At 40.1% G+C, this 25,374-nt stretch overlaps 1 protein-coding gene across 3 annotated transcripts in view; it reads left to right on the top strand.

Annotated features, from left to right (window-relative positions):
- flr (fleer) overlaps positions 1-25,374 on the top strand; it is a 76,953-nt gene that overhangs the window by 2,840 nt on the left and 48,739 nt on the right. For all 3 annotated transcript variants that reach the window (XR_006957339.1, XM_047037368.1, XM_047037369.1), the window contains exons 3-4: positions 22,833-23,042; positions 23,212-23,268. Coding sequence is in view for 2 of the 3 variants with exons in the window: in XM_047037368.1 (XP_046893324.1) it covers positions 22,833-23,042; positions 23,212-23,268 (267 nt within the window). In the remaining variant the exon portion in view is untranslated. The remainder of the gene's footprint in view (positions 1-22,832; positions 23,043-23,211; positions 23,269-25,374) is intronic.

Raw genomic sequence — 25,374 nt, forward strand, 5'->3', positions numbered from 1 at the left:
AGTAACTCGATCCTTCGTGTCACTGTTGTAGGACCAAGAGGCACAGCACGGAATGCAGCTTTTATGTCCTCTTTGTTTTTGAAGGTGCTGCAAACAGTCTCTGCGGTGACGGTCAATAGTTCCTTAAACAAATCCCCATCTGTAAAAGGTCTCTTGTGTTTAGCCAAAATGTGGCTAATACGAAATGACGCCTCAGTTGCAGCCTTACTTTGAGACGTAGGTTGTGAGAAAAGCGACTGTTGAGCCTTCAACTCCACTTTCAGCTCCTGAACTTTTTTGGCGCGGATTGCGCTCTTTGGTGGATAGCAGTCTTTGAATTTCGGATGGTTAGTGTTGTGGTGCCGCTCCAAATTCCCTCGCTTAGACAGTGCCTGTGGCTGGTGGCACAACATACACACACTCTTGTCTTTTACCAAGGTAAAGATGAATTCCTCCTCCCATTCATGATGGAAACTGTAGTTTTTCGCCCTCTTTCGTGGTGCCTCTGCCATGCTTGCTAACACTATGTGGACAACACGGCCGGGTAAATAAACAAACCAACGGCAACCACGCCCACAGGTATCCTGGGATAGCAGGTCTCTCAAACGTCGTCTTCGGGAAAAAACGCCCATTTATTCTGTCGGTGAATTGCTTTGCAACACGCACAGGCCAATATGCAAATCCAGGTACAAGAGAACGCGCGTTCAGGTTAAGAATCCTCCGCGTTCATGAATTAGTCGGAGATCAGTATTTCTGAAATTATTTTGGAGATCGACAGGGAAAGTCTCCGAGATCGACACGTCGATCGCGATCGACAGGTTGCCGACCTCTGCTGTAGCCTATAGTTCTACTATGTAACCTTTAGTCTACATTAGGGCTGTCCCCACTCAGTCGACTAGTCGATTTTCTGGTCGATATGCTCTTGGTCGACCTAAGATTTTTTTAGTCAAGCCGCCGTATGGCAGTGTGAGATCTGATTGCCGCTTGTGTCATCATTGCTGAATTAACTAAATGTTCTACAGAAATTGTAGATTATATTATTTAAGACAAATAAAGCAACTCAAAAAAATTATAATTTAAAACAGGGCTCCAGACTAACTTTTTCCCTTGGTTGCACTGGTGCGCCTAACCTTTTTATTTAGGTGCACTCAAATTTTTCCTTGCACCGCCACAATTTCAAGGTCACCTTTTTATCACGCTCCATATACATTCATATATATATTATGTAAATGATCTTAAACAAGAATAAGGTGTAGGTAGATATTGGTTTTATTTGAAGCACAATTAAAATACAAATATTTTAAGTGCTTCACTGAGCTGCCAAACTTAAACATTGCAAGCAAAATGAAACATTTCAAAATAGAAAGTGCTACTGACCTAGCATTTCATGGCTCAAAGTCTTATAGCGGATCCCCCCTTGCTGTAGCATACCCTTCAGATGGCCAACACCTGTAATTTGGCTTTCTTGCCCTTTGGCCTTGGCTAAACCAGTTTGCCACACTCTTCCCTACCATCAAAATCCTAGCTCCATGGGTTAGCTCCATGGCCCAGCTCCGTAACTCAGGGGCGGACAATTAATTTTGACAAGGTGCCACATGAGAAACTTGAAATGTGTTGGAGGGCCGCAACAACAATAACTTGAATTTCATTCTACTCACTATTCATTTTCCCCCATTGTGAAAAGCAGTAAAGTATATATTTTGATTAGCTGCTACTGGATATCAGAAGAATAAGGATATTCTGTAAATAATTATATAAATATTTTACATGTTGGTCAACTAGGAAAAGACTATCGAAGTAACAGTAAAACTAAAATAATCATTACATCAGTGTTTAATGTTATTTGTAAATAGTTAATCTTCACAAACACTGAAAAGTTGTTTTGCAGTATGTTAAAGATATGCAATTGATCAACTTTATACAAAAAGCAATACTTTTTTTCAGTTCATTTTGTTCTGTGAGAGGAATCCAGTGGGTTTGAACAAGTGCATCGAAATCTGGCTGAATGTCTGAGGTGGATATGCGAAGGACAGCTGACGGGTGATGATCCGGGTCTGCAATTTAACTAGCAAACCATCAGCCCGCCCCCACTGAATCAGTCAAGTTCTTATTATGTCCGCGTTTGTTATTTTCTTTAGTCCCTTAGTGCCGATTTAAATTATAATACTTCAACACAGCGACCTTAGCGAACTAAGGACACAGCTTTGACTTTGACCTCAGTAAACATATACTTAGAAGTCCATGTCTTGTTAAAAACTACATTCTGTATCAACCTTTCGTTTTTCATTTTCAAGGGCTAACCAACAGCCAACTCTCCTGTCGGTGAGGTTGCGCAAGCGCACATATGTAAATCGCCTGATCACTAGTCTTTCAGGACTACAAATTTACTAGCTCTCAACACATTTATTTACTTTTAATTTTTGATTTACCTCATGCGGGCCGGATTTGGACAGCCTGTGGGCCGGTTGTGGCCCGCGGGCCGTACAATGTTCAGGTCTGCCATAACTGATTCTCTGGTGCTCAGGTCGTAATTTCAATCACACAGCACGGAGCAGTGTAGGCCTACAGGAATATCTGGACCACAGCCAATCAAACGCAAAGACCCGCCCCATCTCTGTCTCTGATTATTTTAGACCACGATTATTTGGACCATAGATCCAACCATGAGTGTGAGGTCAGTCAAAGAAGAAACAAACGCTTCGTTCCTGGAAAGGCAGCGGATGCGAGGAGGTTAGGTGCACCTAGGATTTTTTTTTGTCGCACCCGTTCAAATTTTGGTCGCATATGCACTCTAGAGCCCTGTAAAAGAAAGGGTGTTACTATTTTCCCTTTCGTTGATCTGTGGTTTATTTTGGTTTGGTATTTTGCACACGGCACGAGCACAATTGGCTGCAGAACTACAAACTCTGCCACAGCCTACATTGTCGGTGTTATTTGTCAAAATGGCAAAGAAATCTATGATATGGCAGCATTTCATTAAAGTACATTTACAAAGTACCGGGTGACTCCAAAAACGTTGAATGCAAACTCTGCCAAGAACGGTTTATTTTTCATAGTTCAACGTCGAATATGATTTAGCCTACCACCTGAAAAACGTAAGTTGGCCTAGCCCTACTTCTCTCATGCTAACGCGCTGGGTTGAAAAATGAATATGCCTATCATAAGAATCACATCCAAATCGAATGACATTATCTTCTCCGGCCAAGACAACAACATATTTCTCTGTTGCACAATTCCCCACTCAGCTCCTACGCAACTTCGCAAGCTACAAGTTCAGGCAGTGATAAGCGCGCTCTGATGATTTGCGTGTTAAACAAACATTATTTTTTATTTGTAGTACATTGTAAGAGATACTAAGTACCATCGGCATTCGGTTACAACAGGACTGGTGATACGAGTCTTATTATTAATAGGCTATTAGCGGCAGAATCTGCAATGTCCAGCAGCCATTGAGTCAGATCGCGAACATTTTGGTATTTTTTTTAATGTTTTAAAAGCGTTTCTAATTTTGATTAGTCAATTTTCAGACGTTTCAGTCGAGTCTTGGTCGACCAAAGACAATCTTAGTCGGGGACAGCCCTAGAGTACATAGTAGAATGCTATATAGTTACCTAATGGGACTGATTGTGGCTACTGGTCTGTAGCAGTTTAGATTTTTGGGCAATTTATTATCAGGCCATTATTAATAACTGATAACAACCAAGGATCAGTGATGTGAAAAATTAAGCTATAACTTTGACTTTTTTGTGCGACATTGTAACATAGATATGCTTATTGTAACAGAACGCATTTGTTTAACCCTATGTATTGCAAATTATTAGGCTAGAAGTTTTTTTCTCGTACTGAATAAACGTTTTCAGAACTCTTACTCTTTCACACCAAACTCAACAAAATATTTCCGTATGGACCTAGGTTTGTGCATAGGAGCTTAATAAAGCTAAAACAGGAAAGGGCCTTCTCCAAAATATTGCCACAAAGTGTGAAGCACAGAATTGTCTAGAGTAACATTTTATCTTTCAGCACTAATACATCCATCAGTAGAACTAAGGTTACATCCCAAAACCATGAAAAACAGCCTCCTTTAAATTTTCCACTTTCCAAGCCAGGCCCCCTCAACATCAGTGTCTGACCTCACAAATGCTCATACTTTTGGCCATGTATACTTGAGGAACGAGTTTAGTCAATTCACATCGGCTGCACATTGTGTACAATAGTGATGGGAAGTTCGGAGAATTTTACTGACTCGGTTCTTTGCATCTCTTTCAGTAAAATGAACAAATCTTTTTTTTTTTTTTAAGTCATTCGTTCATTTCACCGGGGGGGGGGGGGGGGGGGGGATTCCCTGGCCTGAATACGTCCACTGTAAACATCATATTTTCATGTATATGTTAGTGCATGTAAACCAGCAGATACTATTTTAAAATAAAGATTCCTGCATTAAAATAATGCATCATGACAGTTTGTAAGATTTGAAATGGTCATTTATCATCACACTAGCTTTTAATTATCACAGCAAACAACTAGAGAGGGTACAATTTCTGGGGAAATTGTAGGGTGTGCTTGCTTACTTGCGTTGGTTGCAGGGGTCCGTAGTTAAATTACATTTTACAACTGATATTTCTGTATATTTTATATGAAAATGCATAGCCTTCTTATTATTTATAAAGATTACATAGATTTAAAAGCATATTGTTTTCTGCTCATTTACAACTCAAAATACTAAAAGTGAAGAGTAGAATGAAATAGTTGTCTTCTCATTTCCCCTGCAAGAGGGAATGGGGATCAGCAACCTCATAGTTGAATCAAAACAAATACATTTGGCAGACCGGTGTAAAAATGGACATAATCTCTATGACTTAAACGTCATTGTAAATTGTTCCCTTCTCATGATATGTTCAGGCATTTAGCCAACTCATATTGCATTCATTCATTAATAAAGAACTCCCTTTGAAATGTATTTTAACAACGACGTTACCAGCAGTAGCTAGCTATCTCTGATGGAATCGCAATTCAAAAAGGATACGTTACGTCATGAAATATCGCGTGACTACCTCTAGCAGAACATTAGTTTAGCAGCTCGTTAACTTCTGGGAGATAGCTAGGCTAACTGCTTTACTGCAAGGAAGCTGATGAAACGCCACAAGCAAAGAGGCCAGGGTGATAACTATTTACTCATTTTACTTTGTGATATGGAACACAATTGTGAAGTGGAATGTACAATATAAGCTGATATAAGGAAGTAGTTACATCTACTTTCCGAAACAGTAGTCTACTATTTCACTGAAGCATTAGCATCATGACATTAGCCTCTGTTGCCCGGGCAGCACATACTACAGCGGTCTATGATGCATCTGTTTTCAATCGTTAAAATAAACATTCCTTACAAATACATTTTCATTGTAGGATTTATTATGACATTAGATTACAAGTAAACGATTTTTTGCTGAAATTATCATTACCTGTGGTTTCAAACCAGTGTAGCTGCACGGAACATAAATCCCAATAGAACCAACGCAATCGCGACCAAGACTAACCTTTTGACATCGACGTTGTCTATGTAGTCCAAATATTGACTGAGCCTTAGGGGCGCGAAAATAAACAATAAATAATAAATAATATATATGTGAGATAATAATGGTTGTGCCCTCGCGAAGGCAAGGTACACCCTGTAGGTAAAGTACAAAAAACCTAAATAACCTAAACCAGGCAGAACAACACTGATCAAAATCTCAGAAAGTCGTGGTCAATCGTATAAGGCGACCTAATATAAGGCCTAGCCTAATCAGAGCCAACTCAATGAACCAGCAAACCAGATTTAACATCAACATCCCATACAAGGCAGTGATGTTCCCTGTTCGGATGCTCTCGATTGTGCATGTGCAGAAATATTATCACACAGACAGTCTTGTGCTTTGTTTCTGCAAAAATCTTAAGTTCTTATGTCTAAATTGAATTAGTCAGTTATCATTGATGTATATCACAGTAGCTTTGTACATCTGCTCCAACATACCTGATTCAAGTGAATGGTCATAAGCAGTCTTCTGCAGAGCTGGATAACGACCCATTTATTGGAATCAGGTGTGTTGAAGCAGGGAACATCCAGGACAGTTGTTCACTGAGGACCAGGGTTGGGAACCACTGAGCTAAGGCATTGCAGTAGAGTCAGAAAACTGGCGGAATGGGGTACAAGTCCGATCAAGAAGCAGATAGGCCTACATTATGTGAACTAAAATCAATGCTGAATACGATACAGTTCACTTGGTTTTTAGAAATATACGCCTATTCTATATGGAACTCACCACATCGGCCTACAGTCTTTGTTTTTTGTTGTTGTCTTTTTTGCTTCATGTTTTCAGCCAACACATTGTAACGGATTAAATAAACTGTAAACTTGAATACTTCGCTCTGTCATTGTTCTCGCCTGGCAAAGAAAGCGAAATAGCTATTTTGCTAACCAAAATTTCCAATATTGCAGACTTTCTGTAGCCTACTGTCAACTTTCTCTTCAAACAAAATGTCTAAATATAGCTGCAAGCAGCGATGCGGGTCCCTCCGCAAAATGGCAAAATATTATAATAATGTACATGTAGAATGTAGAAGATCAAGAGTTGGACAACAAGGGAGCAAAATTACTTCATGTTTGGCCAACAACAACAGGCTGAATGGAGATTCGTACTCCAGAGCATGAGGTTGCAAGTCAGCCTCTCTATCCTCAACTGTTGAGATTTTATGAATAGAAAGGGCAGAGTATTAGCTTTGAGTCAGCTTTGGGACAAAGTTTAAGCAGCTGTAATTCAGTCATCTTTTGACATTTTAAGGTGAAATTGAGCATGGTATTCAGAATGATGTCATCCTGTTTAACTAAACAGATGGATCAGTATCATGACGGGCCCTACGGCTGTGGCTGGATTCGAACCTGTGACCATGCACATTGCAGGGCACCGTCTCAACCCATTGAGCTATTCTCAGTGTTATGAAATGGTGCGGTCAGTTACTATATAAAAAAGTAGGCTGTTTCGCCTGTGGTAAGCGTTGTTAGATTCGGCCAAAAATTAAACAGCTCAAATTCAATCATATTTTGACATACCAAGGTGAATTTGTTTATGGTACTTCAGAGTGATTTAATCCTGAACCCTATTAGGTTTAAAAAACCATCAGTCAAAATTATATTTGATTTATTGACACAAAGATATTGAGGCAATGTGGACATTTACATAAATACACCCCTTTCAGCCGTTTTGTATTGCATTTCCATTTTACCCTATACAAAGACATGTATTCTACACATATGTAACAAATTTCAAGTCGATTGAATCTATCGTTCATGAGGAGAAAGGTTTTGAAGGTTGTACCAAATTTACACAGTACAAACAGTACAGCAAAATCTATCATGGCAGACCTTATGGGTCCCTGAAGCATTTTTGTTCCCCATGAGAAATAAGGCATGCATTTTCTGGCATTTTGGAGTAATGGGGCGCAGGGCAAAGTGTTAACAGCTCTAATTCAATCATATTTTGACATACCAAGGTGAAATTGTTTATGGTGCTTCAGCAAGGTTTTTCCTGGGTCAAAATGGGTCTTCGCCCCCCGCCGAAACTAAACCTATATTTCGGAACAGGTTAATGCAATAGTCTAATAGCTAATGTAATATTGCACATATTTTCCTCCTATTTCCCAAAAAGCGATAAAGTTAGGCTACTTAAAGACACCTTACTCTCATAAAGTATGTTCTAAATGTCATAAATGCCGCCAATTACAGAGGCTCCGAACAGGTTTTTTGGTGCCGATCCCCGATCACTGAAATCAGTATCTGCTGATCCGATAATACCGATCACCGTGTTGATTGAAGCATTCTATTTATTGTGTAGTGTTGTTTATGAAATTAATTATTCTTAACAACATTGGTATTGTATTTGAAGTAGGGTTGGGAAAAATAACGCGTTATGAGTAAATTACTGGATTAATTCGTTTTTTTTGTTTAACGCATTTAACGTAATATAACCACAATTCCACCCAATCTGCAACTTCTGGATGAGAAGTTCGTGTTCCAAAAAAACTAAGATTTTTTACAAGCACTCGCGCATGTGCGACCTACAAATTTTGAATTCATTGGGTGTGCACGATGTCAGCACACGTTAGCAACAACGCATAGATACGACGTTCTGGTAAGACAGCGATATCAGCTTTCCTTCTGCATTAGTACCGTAGCTTAAAGTCTAGGAAAGTTTAGGATATTTTTCGCTAGGTTCCTATGAACATGTCAATCTGCCAGACAAATGGGTGCCCCTTTGTTCTTTTGGTGAGCAGTTTCACGAGCCCTTCTTACCCGGCGTTATGGAGCCTAGCAGCTAAATACTTATTTAGCACTAGCGTTGCTACTGTATCCCTGCCTGTGTTTGAGCTTTTGCGCTGTTATACTCGGCAAGTATCGTGTTGTGGTGTCGGAGGACTGATCGAAAAGTGCATCATACATTTAAGTCATTTACCTAAGACTTGCATGTACAGTACGTAATGTCACATTAAATAATGTATTTAAACCCAAGCTGATATGGTGCGTCGCAGGGGTGATTCTACGATCAGACCTTTAGGGGTGCTCAGCCCCCAATGAGAATGTGACATGAATACAGTGCCTTGCAAAAGTGCTAAACGTAAACCCCCTTGCTAATATAAATCCCTAATTTCACTGGATAACAATTAATACATTTATGTATTATTATGCAAAATATTGAATGAAAAAACTAAGGATGTCCCTTTCTTCATGAACTACCAGCATCAAATGATAATAAACAATATATTTAAGAAAATATAAAAAAAAAATATTAGGAGTGCTTGAGCACACGCAAAATCAAAGTGCTGACACACTAATGACAAAAATTCGGAAAATTGGTAATATGTAATTAATCATGATTAATCCACAGAAATCTGTGATTAATTTGATTACATTTTTTTATCATTTCACAGCCCTAATTTTAAATATTTCAATTACGAGACGAGAGAGTATCATAAATTGACAACCATCCGTTTTATTGCAGGGAACGTGCAACATTCCAGTGTAGAAGCTCTGGAAAAATAACTCACTCTGGTGGAAGCACTTTAGAACTCGCGCATCTAAAGGTTAAAGAATCATTTCTTACCATTGGTGGCCAGAAATGCCTATCAATGCCTAACGTTTTATTGAAACGTCTCTGATAGTAGTTCTCAAAGATTTTATGTCACCTGATCGACCATGTTTGTTCGGACGTTCAAAACCGATAATTGGAATATCGGCCGATATGGATTGGCCTCGATCAGATCGGAGCATCCCTACTGCCAATTAATAATTGACTGAACAACTTATTGTAAATGGTTAGTAGCCTAGCCTATCGATTAAGGTAGGCCACTCTGAAGCATGTACACTGCCTGCTTCATTTGATCTTGATAGGTTAAGCATTCTGTAGCAAATAATAACAATAAACCCACTTTTTATTAATAAAAAATACTTCAGCATAATAATGCACCTAAAATACAAACCTGAGCAAGGGCAGCAATTGCTATCTAATCAACAGACATGTGCAATTTAGCTAGCAGGGGAAGAATACAAACAACGAAAATCACCAGTTAACTTGATTTAAATTTGCAGGAAATATAGACTTATACAATAACAGGCTTAAATGAACTGACAACATAAGTTATACGACTTACGGTTCTCAAGGACGCACACGCAATCTCAACTGCGGTGTGAAGCGCGTGTCCGTGCAATTCTCCGACATGCACTCACTGCTGATAGACAGCCTAACATTTTGTACAGCCTGATTTCGGATACAGTGGCGGCAGAAATGTTTACATTGAGGAAACACTGCACTATATTCCAGGTTAAGAATACCAATGGAGGCTGCGTTGGAAATCGTAAATCAAACTTTTGTCAGCATTTTGAGTGGAAATTTCATTTGCATTTGTACAGGTATATTCGTGCAAGTCGGGCTGGCCCTCGCAACGGAACGACAGTTTAGTGTTCACTCTGTCCATTTGCGCACCTCACAGTTGCATATAGATCTGACAAGAAGACACGCTTATCAACTCGATTACTATTGATCAAAACAGAACGAGGGTTCGGCTGTAGCCTACTTGATACAAACTATTGAGAACATATTCACTGACATGCATTGCACGTGTGATGAACACAGCTTACATATTTTTATTTTTTTCATTGCATACTTTTTTTTTTACTTTGGCGCTCGGAATTGTCATTGGTGCTCGGGAAAACGGCTCTGGCGCGCGCCAACATTTTCTCTATGCAGGAAAACCCCGCTTCAGAGTGATGTAATCTTGAACCCTATTAGGTTTGAAAAACCATCAGTCAAAATGGCAGTGGCTGGATTTGAACCTCTGACGTTGACGTTGCCAGGACACCAATTTATCCTAGTGAGCTATTCTCAGTGCTGGAAATCATATTTCAGTGACCGAAAAATATAAGGAAATATAAGGAATTTTTCCTGTGGCAAGCGGTTGTCAGATTTGTCCCAAGTTTAAACAGCTGTAATTCAGTCCTATTTTGATATGTCAATGTGATTGTGGTCTGAAGATAATCTGTGTTAAAGTTGGTGAATATTTGATACATTTTGTAGCAGGACAAAAACTTTTATTAATTCATTCAAAATGGCGGCATCAATTTGGCTGGTATAACAAGTTAACATGTGTCAGACATGGGATCGCCCCCCTAGAGGTTAGAGGACACCAGTGTTTCCCACACATAGACCTATTTGTGGCGGTGCGCCACAGAATCAACACCGGCCGGCACACATTGTTTCGTAAAAAAAATGTTTTTATCGCTATTTAGGTTAAAACACGCAGCGTATTCGTTCAGCTGCATTTCATTTCCCCTGCTCTCCCTCCGTCTCTCTGTCACTCATGCGTCTTTCTCACATATGCACGCAGTCACAACGTCAGCACACGTTAGCAACAATGCATACATATGCCGTTCTAGTAAGACCGACAGCTATATCAGCGAGCCTTCAGCATTAGTGCCGTAGCTAAAAGTCGAGGAAAGTTGAGGTTACTTTTTACTAGGTAGCTTACTCACATTTACATTTAGTCATTTAGCAGACGCTCTTATCCAGAGCGACTTACAGTACTCGAAGTTTCCCCTTTGTTCTTTTGGTGAGAAGTCTCAAGAGCTAGCTACTTACCTGACGTCATGGAGCCGACCAGTTAAATAGTTGTTTAGCATTAGCGTTGCTACATGCATAATGCAGAAATTATATGTTAGTTGTTGTTAATTTTTTGAAGGTGTGAATCATTTTGGATTAATATTTAATGTAACAAATTACAAACAAATTAACTGTAACGAATTATTAACGAAGGAATTGTCAGACAGACAATTCGACAATTCAGACAATCCGTCTGACAACCCCCACCCCTCCCCGCCACAATTAGATTTCTAATCTGTGGGAAACACTGAGGACACAAATCTGTAAAGCACAATAAATCTGACTCTTCTTGAGTATAGATCCCCAGAGATTGAAACATTATCCTTACCATTATACTTTTAGACAGCTACTGTGGCATACCTGGCTTCACTAAACAGATAAACAAGTATTATGACATGCGCGATGACTGTGGCTGGATTCGAACCTATGACCTTGCACTTCAGAGGAACCCGTCTTATCCCAGTGAGCTATTCTGTGTTCAGTTACTGTATTAAAAAAAGTAAGACGTTTTTTCTGTGGGAAGCGTTGTCAGATTTGACCCAAGTATAAAATGTATTTAGTATGAAAATGATTTGATTACATGTCCATGAAAATAGGAGCAATGGCGAACGAGGAGTTAAAAAAATGTTTTTATGAAAATTCCAAATGGCCGACGCCCAAAATGGTGGACACGGGACAATGTGATATATTTCGACTTGGTATGCCACGTAGAATCAGAAGACACCAATCTTGTGATTTATGACAAATCTGTTCAGAAGTTATGATGCAAGAAATCCAATGCACGGGCTAGATGTAGATTCACTATATCTACAAAGCACAATAAATCGGACTCTTCATGAGTATAAATCCCCTAAGAATGAAACATTATCGTGGCCATTATGATTATACTGCTCGACAGCTACTGTCGAATACCTGGCTTCACTTAACAGATAAACCAGTATCATGACATGCCTGAGACTTTGGCTGGATTCGAACCTACGACCTTGCACTTCAACGGAGCCTGTCTTATCCCAGTGAGCCATTGTCAGTGCTGGGAATTACTGTGTACAGTTAGTGAATACAAAAAGGAAGCCGTTTCTCCTGTGGCACGCATTGTCAGATTTGGCCCAAGTTTAAACAGCTGTAATTCAGTCCTATTTTTACATGGCAAGGTAATTGTGGTCTGAAGATAATCTGTGCCAAATCTGGTGAATATTGGATACATTGTGTAGGAGTAAGGAAAAAAGTTGTATTCATTCATTCAAAATGGTGGCCTCATCAATTCGTCTGGTATCACGCGTTAACATGCGTCAGACGTGGGATCGCCTAAGATATCACGAGACATAGGAATGACTTAAATACGCCAAACAAATCAACAGTTAGTGGTCAAAACAAAATTTAGCCTATTGTAGCGCCCCCCTACAGCTCAAATGACACTACGTTTTTCGGACCTCTTAACAACAGGGTCATGAATCCATACACCAAGTTTGGAGTCAATGCATCAAAGATTCGTTAAAATATGACCTCACTTCCCTTTAACCGTATCAGTTGCTATATTTGATTGGCTGTAACTAACAAACAGTTGCGAAAATCTAAGCTCCAGGGGATAACTTTTGTGAGGCTTGGTCTGAAGATCATCTGTGGCAATTATGAAGAAGATTCGAAAAGAATTGTAGGAGGAGTAGCGAAAAAAAATTCTCCTTAACATTCAAAATGGCGGAGATTCTATATGACTGGGTATGACGTCATAGAGTGCAGTGAAATCGTCTTGATCCAGGGAATCCAACGATACTTCATTTTGGAAAATGCGGCATATGGTTCAAAAGAATTGTGTTTAACCTGTTTTGCGTGCAGGCCCGCCCGCGGGCCCGAAACACTGCCCCCTCCTCCCCCAGTTATTACGAGCTTTCAAAAGAGTCAATTTACATGCATGTACTCCAAATGGTTCAAGAACAGCTTTCAATTTACTTTGGGCATGCCGTTTAGGCGTTTTTAGGCACATTTAACAGTCTCCAGAACAGGTTAAACACACCTTCAACTTTGACCCATTGGTGGCGCTAGAGTGCTCCAATGAGAGACATGAAACTTGGTGAATATAAATAGGGGACTGTGCTTAATGAGTGTGCCAAATTTCACAACTTTTAACCAGATGGTTTGAGGGGCTTCCATAGACTCCAATGGGAGAAAAAGATTAATAATAATAATAATAAGAAGAAGAATATAGCTGCAAGCAGCAATGGAGGGGCCAAGCAGCCCAGAGCAAGACATGGCCTCCATAGCACTTGCGCAACAATTAAGTTACAACAACCTGTTGCACTCATGCAACACGCCAAGTTTGGTTAAAATATCTGTTTGCGTTCCAAAGTAGTGAGTGTTCAAAGTGTTTTTTTTTTGTGGTATAACACCACAGGCCTCCTCTGATCCTCGTGGGAACGATGGAACCCAAGTTTGGTGACAATCGCACAAATGGTTGCTGAGTTACGCTCTCACGTGTCTTTCGCGGCTTCGCCGGCGCCTTTGATCGTCTCTACCGAACAAACGGTTTTGAAAATGGAAAATCCATCTAACACCTTTGTGAAACTTGGTCTGAAGATCATCTCTGCCAAATTTAGTAAACATATGACACAATTTGGGGCGTGTAAAAGGTTTTTACACTTTTCCATTAAATCCAAAATGGCGGCCCCGTCAATTCGGTTGTTATGAAATATTATCGATGGTCAAGTTTGATATCTCACAAGACATCAACCGACAAAGAAATGACTTTGTTAAGTTAAACACTTCAACAGTTATTAGCCAAAACACGTTTATGCTTCCGGCCACGCCCCCTTTTAGTCACATGACACCATTTTTGGAGGACATACTCAGAATAAGGTTTCGAGTAGGCATATCAAATTTGGTGTCACTGCCTCAAAGAACTGCTGAGATAAGACTTCATTTCCTGTTTGGTGTCTATTCTGCTGATTTTGATTGGCTCTCACGGACAAACGGTTGTGGGGATCAAAATGCTCTACCATAACTTTTGTGCGGCTTGGTCTGAAGAGCATATCTGGTAATTTTGAAGAAGATTTGACCAAAATTGTAGGAGGAGTAGGCTTTCAGAGGTTTTTGATAAAACCGGAAATAGCGGAAAATCTATATAACCGGAAATTGACGCCATGGTGTGCATTGCACTCGGCTTGATCCAGGGAATCCAATTGTACCTCATTTTTGAAAATCGGTCATACGGTTCAAAAGTTGCGTGTGTAAACACAAGTCCAACTTTGACCTGTTGGTGACGCTAGAGTGCCCAAGTATGGGACATGAAACTTTGTGAATTGGACCAGGGGACTGTCCCCAATGAGTGTGCCAAATTTCACAACTTTCGACCAAGCGCTTATGGGGGCTGCCATAGACACCCAGTCCTAAGAATAATAATAATAATAATACTAACAATTACAATAGGTGCCTCGCAGCTTTGCTGCTTGGCCCCTAATAATACCACCAATAACAATAGGGTTCCCTCCTACCGGAGGAACCCTAATATATATAGCTGCAGGCAGCAATGGCGGGTTCCTCCATAACATTTCAAACCATTACCAACTTGACATGACACAGACATGTATTTCATACATGTACACAACATTACAAGACAACTGGATCAATGGCTGATTTTAAGTCATTTTCTGATATTCTTCACAAATTGTCACTCTAGAGAAATATCCATGCTGCCGACGTTATGGGTTCCTGACACTCTTTTTTTCCCCATGAGCAATATAAGGCATGCGTACCAACTTTTAGACATTTTGGACAAACAGGGTTAAAATGCCACCCTTTTGAAAGTGACAACTTTGAAGCGTGTTCTGTCAGGCCACCTGTGCTCTGGTTAGGCCCATCATGCAGAGATCCATTCTTTAAAAGTTTTGATTACAACAATAATTTAAGAAAGGGAAGACACACTTTAGTAAAGGACGTGTATGTAATGGTAGGACGACAACTACATTAAGGCCTATAAGTATAGTTATATATGTATTATATGTAAAGTAGCCCAATATTTGTTGGTGTACAAAAAAGGAGTTACCAATAGTTCCAATAGATGCCTCCATATTTGAAATGTAAAAATGACTGGTGGATTAATATTTTCCTTGTTTTCTGCTGTTTTGGGGGACTTTCCACATCAGCACCCATTTCCCAGTGTCATGTAACTGGATCTACATAATGGCGTAATGTTATGGGCATGGAGATGAGGCTACTACAAGGGGCCGGGGAGCAGAGCGGTAGGATAAAGCAGGGCGAGACGTTATATACTGGACACACACCACGAATAAAGGGAGCCTTCTCAAGTTTTATAAAACATGTCACGGAGCATTCATTCCGCAAGCGGAAGCTTGTACACCCAGTTCCTCTATTCTACGCTACTACACTTTGACTTTGAAACATTCATGTAGTCCCATACTATACCAGTTATAGATATACAACACAGATGAGAGTGAATAAGAGATCATGGTAGTGGGATGGTGTTCCACTGTTCTGCTTCTCTTTTTCGCCACTCCTACGAAACATTTCTGGACACCACTGCTTTTATTAGTGCCTGCAATGCTGGGAAGAAAACTATATGACAGCAATAATGTTTAATGGAACTGGCCTTTCTAACAGTACAACTGGGCCCAGCTTGGCACCCCATAGTTGCAAATCAAAACAAGAGCCTTTTCAATAGGCACAGTGGCAGACTCATGCTGTTTGAGGTTGTCAAATATCACCAGACATGGACTTCTGCCTAAATTGACATGCACCAACTCAGAGCAATGAGTTTCAACAACCATTAGCACAGTTATTCAATTTGTTGACTCTACTCTTAATGCAAGACTATGTTTAAGTTATTGTCTGAAATTCTTTGTCAGTAACTGTTTATTTAGGAACCCGCCCTCACCAAATTGCTTTGGTCATGCTTTCTTAAAAGTCTAGTCCTTAGTTTAGATGTGCCAAAGAAGGTGATAACATGACCAAGCTGTGTTTGGTTGATTCAACTGTATAGTTCTGAAGAAGAAGACCTTCTGTTTATTTTAACAGTAAAATTAGCTGTGGCCAAACTAACCACACAATGCCTACTAGTCTAAAATGGCTACTAGACTAAGGAGTGAAGGTGGGAGCTTGGTACTGTTGGGGCCATGTACTGTTATGGTTTTTGAGTCAAACAACTTGCTAAATGATTAAATGTCTGTTAAATGTCAAATCCAACTTTAAATGTATAAAAGAGAGAATTAAACCTAGAGGTTTAAAAGGCTACGTTTGTTTAAACAAATTACACATAGGATTTGGGGAAAAAGCATTAGAAATTAGCCAAGCATACATATTTTAAATATTCACAATGAATCTACTTTTCATCTTACATTGAACTATTTTTCAGATTTGTGTGGGTGCCGTTATAGGTTCTAGAGGCTTTTTTGTTCCTCGTGAGAAATAAGGCATATGTAATGAATTTCAGAATTTTGGGACAAATGGGATGCAAATGGCAGCACTCTGAAAATGGACAATTGGCGGGGTGGCCGTAGTGCCACCTATGGATAATGGTGGGTCATTTGTGGTGTGGTAGTTACTCATGGCCTATACTATCAATGTTTCAGGATTTTGAGACCTTTTTACCATTGCATACAAAATCGGAAATGCAATACCATCAAGATCCACATGGGCCTTTATTTCAAGCCAAGAAGTGAAGGGAGGGGGCTTGGTGAGCCTATCCATTCCAGAAAGCCTTGTATCTTGTGCTTTAGGGCGTGGCCTGTGGCGCCACCTATGGGTAATGGTGGGACATTTGTGGTGTGGTAGTTACTCTTGGTCTATACTATCAATGTTTCAGGATTTATATAACTTTTTACCATTGCATACAAAATCGGAAATGCAATACCAAGAAGATCCACATGGGCTTTTGTTAAAGTGTTTCTCGGCCTTTACTATCAATGTTTCAGGATTTGAGACCTTTTTACCATTGCATACAAAATCGGAAATGCCAAACCATCAAGATCCACATGGGCCTTTGCTAAAGACCAAGGAATGAGTGGGGGCTTGGTCAGCCCACACTCTCCTGAAATGTTGCGTGTGCTTCTTTGCCGCGCGTGTGTCAAGGGAAGGCTGAGTGTGTGAGGATTTGGAGCACGGGCAGGAGGAGGGGAGAGAGGATTTAGCCCCCAAAACTCTGAAATTAGCCAAGCATGCATGTTTCAAATATTCACCAAAAATCGAATTTTCATCTTACATTCAACTTTTTTTCAGATTTGAATACTAAATATTCTCAAGAGTCTTCATATGAACTAGTGATAGTATCAGAGTATCCGCTTTAGACCGGTGGATGTGTAAAGAATTATTTTAGCGTTAGCGATAATTTTGATTTGCTTTATATCAGTCATTTTTTAAGATATTAAGTCAATTTTTCACACGGGAACATGTTGTAGTGTCTTCCACCGATATACTAAGTTTGGTGTTGATATCTCAAAGATTTTTCGAGATTTGACCCAACTTCCTGTTTTGATCCTTTGTTGATGATTTTGAATGGCTGTACCGGACAAACGATTTCGAAAATAAAAATTCCAGTGATAACTTTTGTGAGGCTCAGTCTGGAGATCCTGTCTGGCAATTGTGAAAAAGATTTGACCAAAAATGTAGGAGGAGTAGCGAAAAAACGTGTTTCCTTAATCTTTATTGTACAGAAAAATCCAATATGGCGGCCGTTATAGGTTCTAGAGGCTTTTTTGTTCCTCATCAGAAATAAGGCATATGTAATGAATTTCAGAGTTTTGGGACTTATGGCCTGCAAATGGCATCACTTTGAAAATTGACATATTGGGGCGTGGCCTGTAGCGCCACCTATTGTCTCACATGGCCCATGTTTGGTATGGTAGTTACTAATGGTCTGCAGTTTCAACATGCCAAATTTCACAACTTTTTACCGTTGTGCTCTAGGGGCTGCCATTCACTCCCATGGGTAAAATATAATAATAATAATAATACCACCAATAACAATAGGGTTCCCTCCTACTGGAGGAACTCTAATAATAAGAAAAGGTAGAATCACTTATGTGGCTTCGCCGCTTCGCGGCTTCGCGGCTTGGCCACCAATAATAAGAAAAGGTAGAATCACTTATGTGGCTTCGCCGCTTCGCGGCTTTGCCACCAATAATAAATATAGCTGCAAGCAGCAATGAGGTGGCTAAGCAGTCAAATGACCCATAAAACACAAGAAATCCTCAGAACAGGGTTTTGAGTGCATGCAGCAAGTTTGGTGTGAATCCATCAAAGATTTGCTGAGATACGACCCAAATTCCTGTTTGATGTCTTAATTGCACATTTTGATTGCCTGTACCGGGCAAACGGTTGTGAAAATCAAACAATCATGTGATGGCCTTTGTGAGGCTTGGTCTGAAGATAATCTCTGCGAAATTTGGTGAAGATTGGACAACATGTGTAGGAGGAGTAGAGAAAAAACATTTTTCAATGAATTCAAAATGGCGGCCGCATCAATTCGGCTATTATCACAAATGATGATGGGTCACACACGGGACGTCCCAAGATATCATGAAACAAAGGAATCACTTAATAAAGGCAAACAAATCAACAGTTATTGGCCAAAACACATTTTTGCTTCCTGCGGCCACGCCCAGTAATTACATGACACCAAATTAATTGGACAGCCTCTGAAGAGGGTTCCGAGTCATCACACCAGGTTTGGGGTTGATTTCTTAAAGATTAGCTGAGATATGATCCAACTTCCTGTTTGGTTGCTTTGTTGCCAATTTTGATTGGCTGTACCGGACAAACGGTTTTGAAAATCAAATATCCTTTGATAAATTCTGTGAGGGTTGGTCTGATGATGATGTGTGCCAATTCTGGGGAAGATTTGACGAAAATTGAGGGAGGAGAAGCAAAAAAACCGTTTTTTCACAAAATTCAAAATGGCAGAAAATCTATATAACCGGAAATTGACGCCATGGTGTGCGTTGAACTCGTCTCGATCCAGGGAATCCAACGGTACCTCATTTTTGAAAATCGGTCATACGGTTCAAAAGTTACGTGTGTAAACACAAGTCCAACTTTGACCAGTTGGTGGCGCTAGAGTGCTCCAATGGGAGACATGAAACTTAGTGAATATAAAGAAGGGACTGTGCTTAATGAGTGTGCCAAATCTCACAACTTTTTACCATACGGTTCTAGGGGCTGCCATAGACTCCAATGACAGAAGAAGTGTAATAATAATAAGAAAAGGTAGAATCACTTATGTGGCTTCGCCGCTTCGCGGCTTGGCCACCAATAATAATAATACCTCATTTTTGAAAATGGGTCATACGGTTCAAAAGTTGCCTGTGCAAACACAAGTCCAACTTTAACCCATTGGTGGCGCTAGAGTGGTCTAATGGGAGACATGAAACTCGGTGTAAGTATAGAAGTAAATGTCCTTAATGAGTGTGCCAAATTTCTCAAAAAGTTGTCGAAGGGTTCTAGGGGCTGCCATTGACTTCCATGGTACAAGAATAATAATAATACTAACAATAACAATAGGTTCCCTCCTGACGGAAGAATCCTAATAATACTAACAATAACAATAGGTGCCTCGCAGCTTCGCTGCTTGCCCCTAATAATACCACCAATAACAATAGCGTTCCTCCTACCGTAGGAACCCTAATAAGAAAAGGTCTCCATTCAGCCTGTTGTTGTTGGCCAAACGTTAAGTATTTTTGCTCCCTTGTTGTCCAACTCTTGACCTTCTACAATGTAAATTGTAATAATATTTTGCCATTTTGCGGAGGAACCCGCATCGCTGCTTGCAGCTAGATATTTTTTTAATCTGCTTTAAAATAACAGGAATAAACTCTACGAACAACATTTCATGTATGTGTGCCAACTATTTGCAAAACTGGCTACAACAGGACAGTCAAATGTAGATTATCAAGCCCTTTCTCCCTGTGCTCAGTCATCTCCAGGTAAATTGGCGATTCGCTAATGTTCCCCTTTGTGCTTGTGCCCTGTTCGTATCCGCGAGCACAGTTCCCAGAAACCTTTCTTGGCGTAAGCAAGTAAATGGGGTGCTAGTTTACCCATGTTGGATTTGAGCAAAAATGATTCTATGAAAAAACTAGTAGCCAGGTTCGAGGTTCGAGAATATATTTAGTATTTTTTTTGGGGGGACAAAGTTTTGGATATGTTGACTAGAGTTAGTAGAAAAAAATTGACCGGAAAAGCTGGGTACTTAATCAGAAAGGCAGTACCACCAACATCCACTTCAAGCCGAGTTGCGAGGGGTGGAGACTTGGTATCAACTGTAGGGGGTCAGATGGCTGAGCGGTTAGGGAGTCGGGCTATTAATAAGAAGGTTGTTGGTTTGATTCCTAGCCGTGCCAAATGACGTTGTGTCCTTGGGCAAGGCACTTCACCCTACTTGCTTCGGGGAGAATGTCCCTGTACTTACTGTAAGTCGCCCCGGATAAGAGCGTCTGGTAAATGACTAAATGTAAACCTTTGCCAAGTTTGTGATCGGAATTGGCCAACGAAAACACTTGTAGGTGTGTCTCGCGAATTGCCATGCCTCAATTGGTAGAGCAGAGCTCAAATATTTGATTTAGGATTACAATCTGCCGAAATATACCCTGACGGTGTTGATGCGACATGTTTTCATTTCTCCACCAGTGTTATTTTTGGCAGCTATTTTTGATTTAGTCTTAGGCCAAATCCCAATACTCCCCCTTACCCCTTCCCCATGGCCCTCGAAAGTAAGGGGTAAGGGCTACATAGTCCTAGGAAATGGAACGCCACTTGGTTACAGGTACGTCATCTAGCACGTATCGATATCTCCAAAGCAAGTAGCGTTATGCACTGATATTAAACGAAATTCGCTGCTAATGGAGTTTACTTAGAACTGTAGACATGCTAGTCAAAGAAATGCGGGACTGTTGTGCAATTCAGAACTGTAACATTAACATACCAAACTAGAGATTTTTAGAAACGTTTTAATTAGGAAAATGGTTGCAAATATATATGTTCATGACTGTATATAACACAAAACAAGACTGTCATAATTTTTTTATCAATTAATTAAGCCGATAATATAACATTTATCGGACTCTCTGGATGATTTGGTCGCCATTGTTGCCGGTCGCGCAGTTTTCACATAGCTCTAGGTTTCAAGTAAGCTCCCGATCTTACTTGGTTTTAAGGGGTGTATAGTCCTTAGTCTTAGCCCTTCCCCTAGCTCCAAAAGAGTATTGGGACACCACTAGCTCTCACGGGAACGCGCAAAACTAAGGGAAAGGGGTAAGGGGAAGGGGTAAGGGGGAGTATTAGGATTCGGCCTTAGTCTTTAGACGAAAATGCTTATTAGTTTTAGTCACATTTAGTCATTTTAATCCTTCTTAGTTTTAGTCTAGTTTTCGTCGACGAAAACTCAAAACATTTTAGTCGACGAAAACTAATTACATTTAAGTCAAGTTTTAGTCTAGTTTTAGTCACATTTAATAGCCATATTAAACTCCTTTTTCCCATTCTCAGTAGGGATGTGCATCTCCATCACTGAGGACGATGCAATACACATCTCGATGCACTGCCAATGATCCGATACATTAAAGATACATAAAAGCAACTACTAATGCGATACGATACGATTCACCCCTATTGCGATGCAGTGCGATTTGACAAGATGTGATTCAATAAGATGCAATGTAAAAGAATATAATGCTATGCAATTTAATATGGTACATAATGATATATTTCTTTGTCAGACAGCAAATCATCAATTAACTAAAAAAGGGAAAGTTTTAATTCACATATTAAACAAAGTCTCTGACAAAAGATAAAATAACATCAGGCCTGGACCTTGCCTTAAACCAGTCCTTCTTTCCTGTTGTATGTGTTCTCTGAATGTAAAAAAGGGTCAACTATTACTGGCAGTCAAGCTGCTGTAAACACTCATTTAACACCACGCACTAAATTGAACTCATGTCCTACTTTAAGGTTTTTCTTTATGACTCAGCTATCTCTCGTATTACTTTGTAGTACACAACAGGGATTTGTTTCTCGGAGAATATAGAATTCCTATTCTTGCAAGGGGTACCGGTAGAGCTAGCCACTGACTGTAGCCATAGCTGAATCCGAGGGGGAGGCAGATGTCTCCACACAAATACCATGTAGCCTCTTCAGGTGACTACCTAAATTAGCCATGCTGCCTGTGTACTTTATAGCAACGCAACATATCTTGCCAATTGCATAGGTTGATAACACTCGCCCGAACACGCCTTTAACTCGCGTGAAACTTGGCCGAGAGACGAGAATCGGCCACTGACAGCAGTAGAGATGAGAGCGCGCTTAAGAAACAGAGGAGGAATCTATCTAACTATAAAATTCTTGGAGAAAAAAAGTATTGTGACTTCGTCAACCACCAACATTTTTGTCTCGTCTCGTTAACAAAAGTAATAATATATTTGGTCAGTTTTTCTTTTCAAAGATCCGTTTTCGTCACGTCTTAGTCTCGTTTTAGTCATGAGAAAAAGTTTGTTAACGAACATTTTTCGTCATAGTTTTCGTCGACGAAATTAACACTGTTCTCCATAGCTCGCACATGTTGCAGTCTAGAGCCCTGTGGAAGCATTCTTTAAACTTTTAAACAACTTTACTGAAAGTATAAAGACACTCTTGAGTGAGTGTAGTTGCATAAACCATGTGTTTTCCCAGTCCAGGGTAGCCTTGTCTCTGCTGGGTTACTGCTACTATCACATGCAGGAGTTCACCAATGCGGTGGAGTGCTACGAGCAGCTGACCCAACTGCACCCCGAGGTGGAGGAATACAAACTGTACTACGCCCAGTCTCTGTATGGGGCCTGTGCATACCCAGAGGCAATGAAGGCCACCTTCCTCCTGGACAACCCCAACAGCCATACTAAGGTAATGTAGGTCTTAAAACACACCTGTACATAAAGAGTAATTATTGTTATTGATATAACAACTGCCGTTTTGTTATTGCTGTAATGATGGAGTAAGTTATCTTTTTTATTCCTCTTATGTCTTCTTCTTTCTTTTTTTCCTACCCAAATTCTATTCATCTGGCACCCAGATGATTAAACTGCAAGCAGCCATCAAATATGGTGAGGAGGAGTACTCTGGAGCAAAGGTAAAACGTTTCAAGTTACTAATAATCTACTTGCATTACTCAATCTTTACATTATAGATTACTGTATATTACCCTTTCCCTCCCCTCTTCTTTTTTTATGTATCCTTTTATTTGGAGACATTGTTTTCTCCTCTCCTCTTCTTTTCTTTCTTTTCATATTGTCCCTCTCCTTTTGTAACTGTTACTACAACATACTACGTTTTGTAGGCTCTTTTTAGCCTATATCAAAGTAGAAAGCTCTGTCATGTCCTGTCCTTGTAATTTTTCCTTAGCTGTCAGTCAGACTTGAGTACCTCGCTTCACGCTCCTCTCTCGGAGGGCCAGGTCAGGGATCACCTCATCATGAGATTGAATCTCCTGTAACATGGAATGTTACAAGCTAATTACAATAAGTACCTACTCACCAGGAACTCAGATGGAAAATTGTGTTTCCATGCATTTTGCAGCGGCGCCCCGCTGCTACAAAATCATTGCCATCGCTGCTTCAGAATTCTATGAAATATCACAAACTGTCCGCTCCACGGAACTCAAACTAATTGTCTTCTGCTGCTCTCTCAGCTTGGAGGATGAGCAACTGAACAGTGACAGGACGTCAATCACTCACAAACTCATGACAACCTAATAAACAACAGCAAATGTACAGTGGAGCACTTTGTACTCTCAGCTCAGCCTGGCAGTGACAAACAGGGCGGAGTATAGAACCTCCAGATAGTGCAAGTAAAAATTTACATTAAACTAGATAGCTAATGTGAAGTTAGCTATATTTTACTGTTTGAATGTATATTCGCAATGTAATGTTTGTGATGTTGATGGCCAACTAATTATATTTCATTATTCGTGAATAGAGCTAGTATAGTAACTTTAGCTAGAGCTATCACTGTACTGTAGGCTACTCAACTAGCTAGACTATAGCGAACTCAATGAAAATACTGGTAAAGTTACTTCAGTACAATTTATTTAAGCTAGGTAAAAAAGTGTTAAAATGTTTTTATTTTTTATTTGTAGATGAGTAAAATAAAATCTCATAGAAGAGAAATATGCCTGATTGGAAGAAGCTCTAGCACTAGTTCAATCCGGAGAGACCTGGGGCCCGTTCTCCGTACGTTGCTTATTACATCCGTGATCAAATGACACATCCAAAATGACATTATCTTGCTAATCATGATCTGGCTAATTCGGTTCTTCCAACACCCTTGTTGTTTATGATTAGTGTAGCTGGATTGAGTTATGCGTTGGTCTAAAAGGGGGTATGTATCAATAGTAGAAACCTTGATCAGCAACGCTGCTATTGGCTTCTCACATAAGTCTATAGCTGCTCACCATGGCCAAAAAGAGCCCCCTGTGTTTTCCGCAACATAGCAAGAGCTTGCCCGAAGGCTACTCCAAATTGGAAGATTTAACCAAACTGCAGGGAACACCTCAAAGTCTGCGAAATCCAGGAAAGGGCTGGCAAAAAGTAGCAGACTAAGGCCGAATCCCAATATTCCCCCTTACCCCTTCCCCTTAACTTACCCCTTCCCCATGGCCCTCGAAAGTAAGGGGTAAGGGCTACATAGCCCTAGGAAATGGGACACCACTTGGTTACAGGGACGTCATCTAGCACGTATCGATATCTCCAAAGCAAGTAGCGTTATGCACTGATATTAAATGAAATTCGCCGCTAATGGAGTTTACTTAGAACTGTAGACATGCTAGTCAAAGAAATGCGGGACTGTTGTGCAATTCAGAACTGTAACATTAACGTACCAAACTAGCGATTTTTAGAAACGTTTCAATTAGGAAAATGGTTGCAAATATATATGTTCATGACTGTATATAACACAAAACAAGACTGTCATAATTTTTTTATCAATTAATTAAGCCGATAATATAACATTTATCGGACTCTCTGGATGATTTGGTCGCCATTGTTGCCGGTCGCGCAGTTTTCACATAGCCCTAGGTTTCAAGTAAGCTCCCGATCTTACTTGTTTTAAGGGGTGTATAGCCCTTAGTCTTAGCCCTTCCCCTAGCTCCAAAAGAGTATTCGGACACCACTAGCTATCACGGGAACGTGCAAAACTAAGGGGAAGGGGTAAGGGGAAGGGGTAAGGGGGAGTATTGGGA

Source organism: Hypomesus transpacificus, chromosome 17 (genome assembly GCF_021917145.1).
Source record: "Hypomesus transpacificus isolate Combined female chromosome 17, fHypTra1, whole genome shotgun sequence".
NCBI classification, from domain to species: Eukaryota; Metazoa; Chordata; class Actinopteri; order Osmeriformes; family Osmeridae; genus Hypomesus; species Hypomesus transpacificus.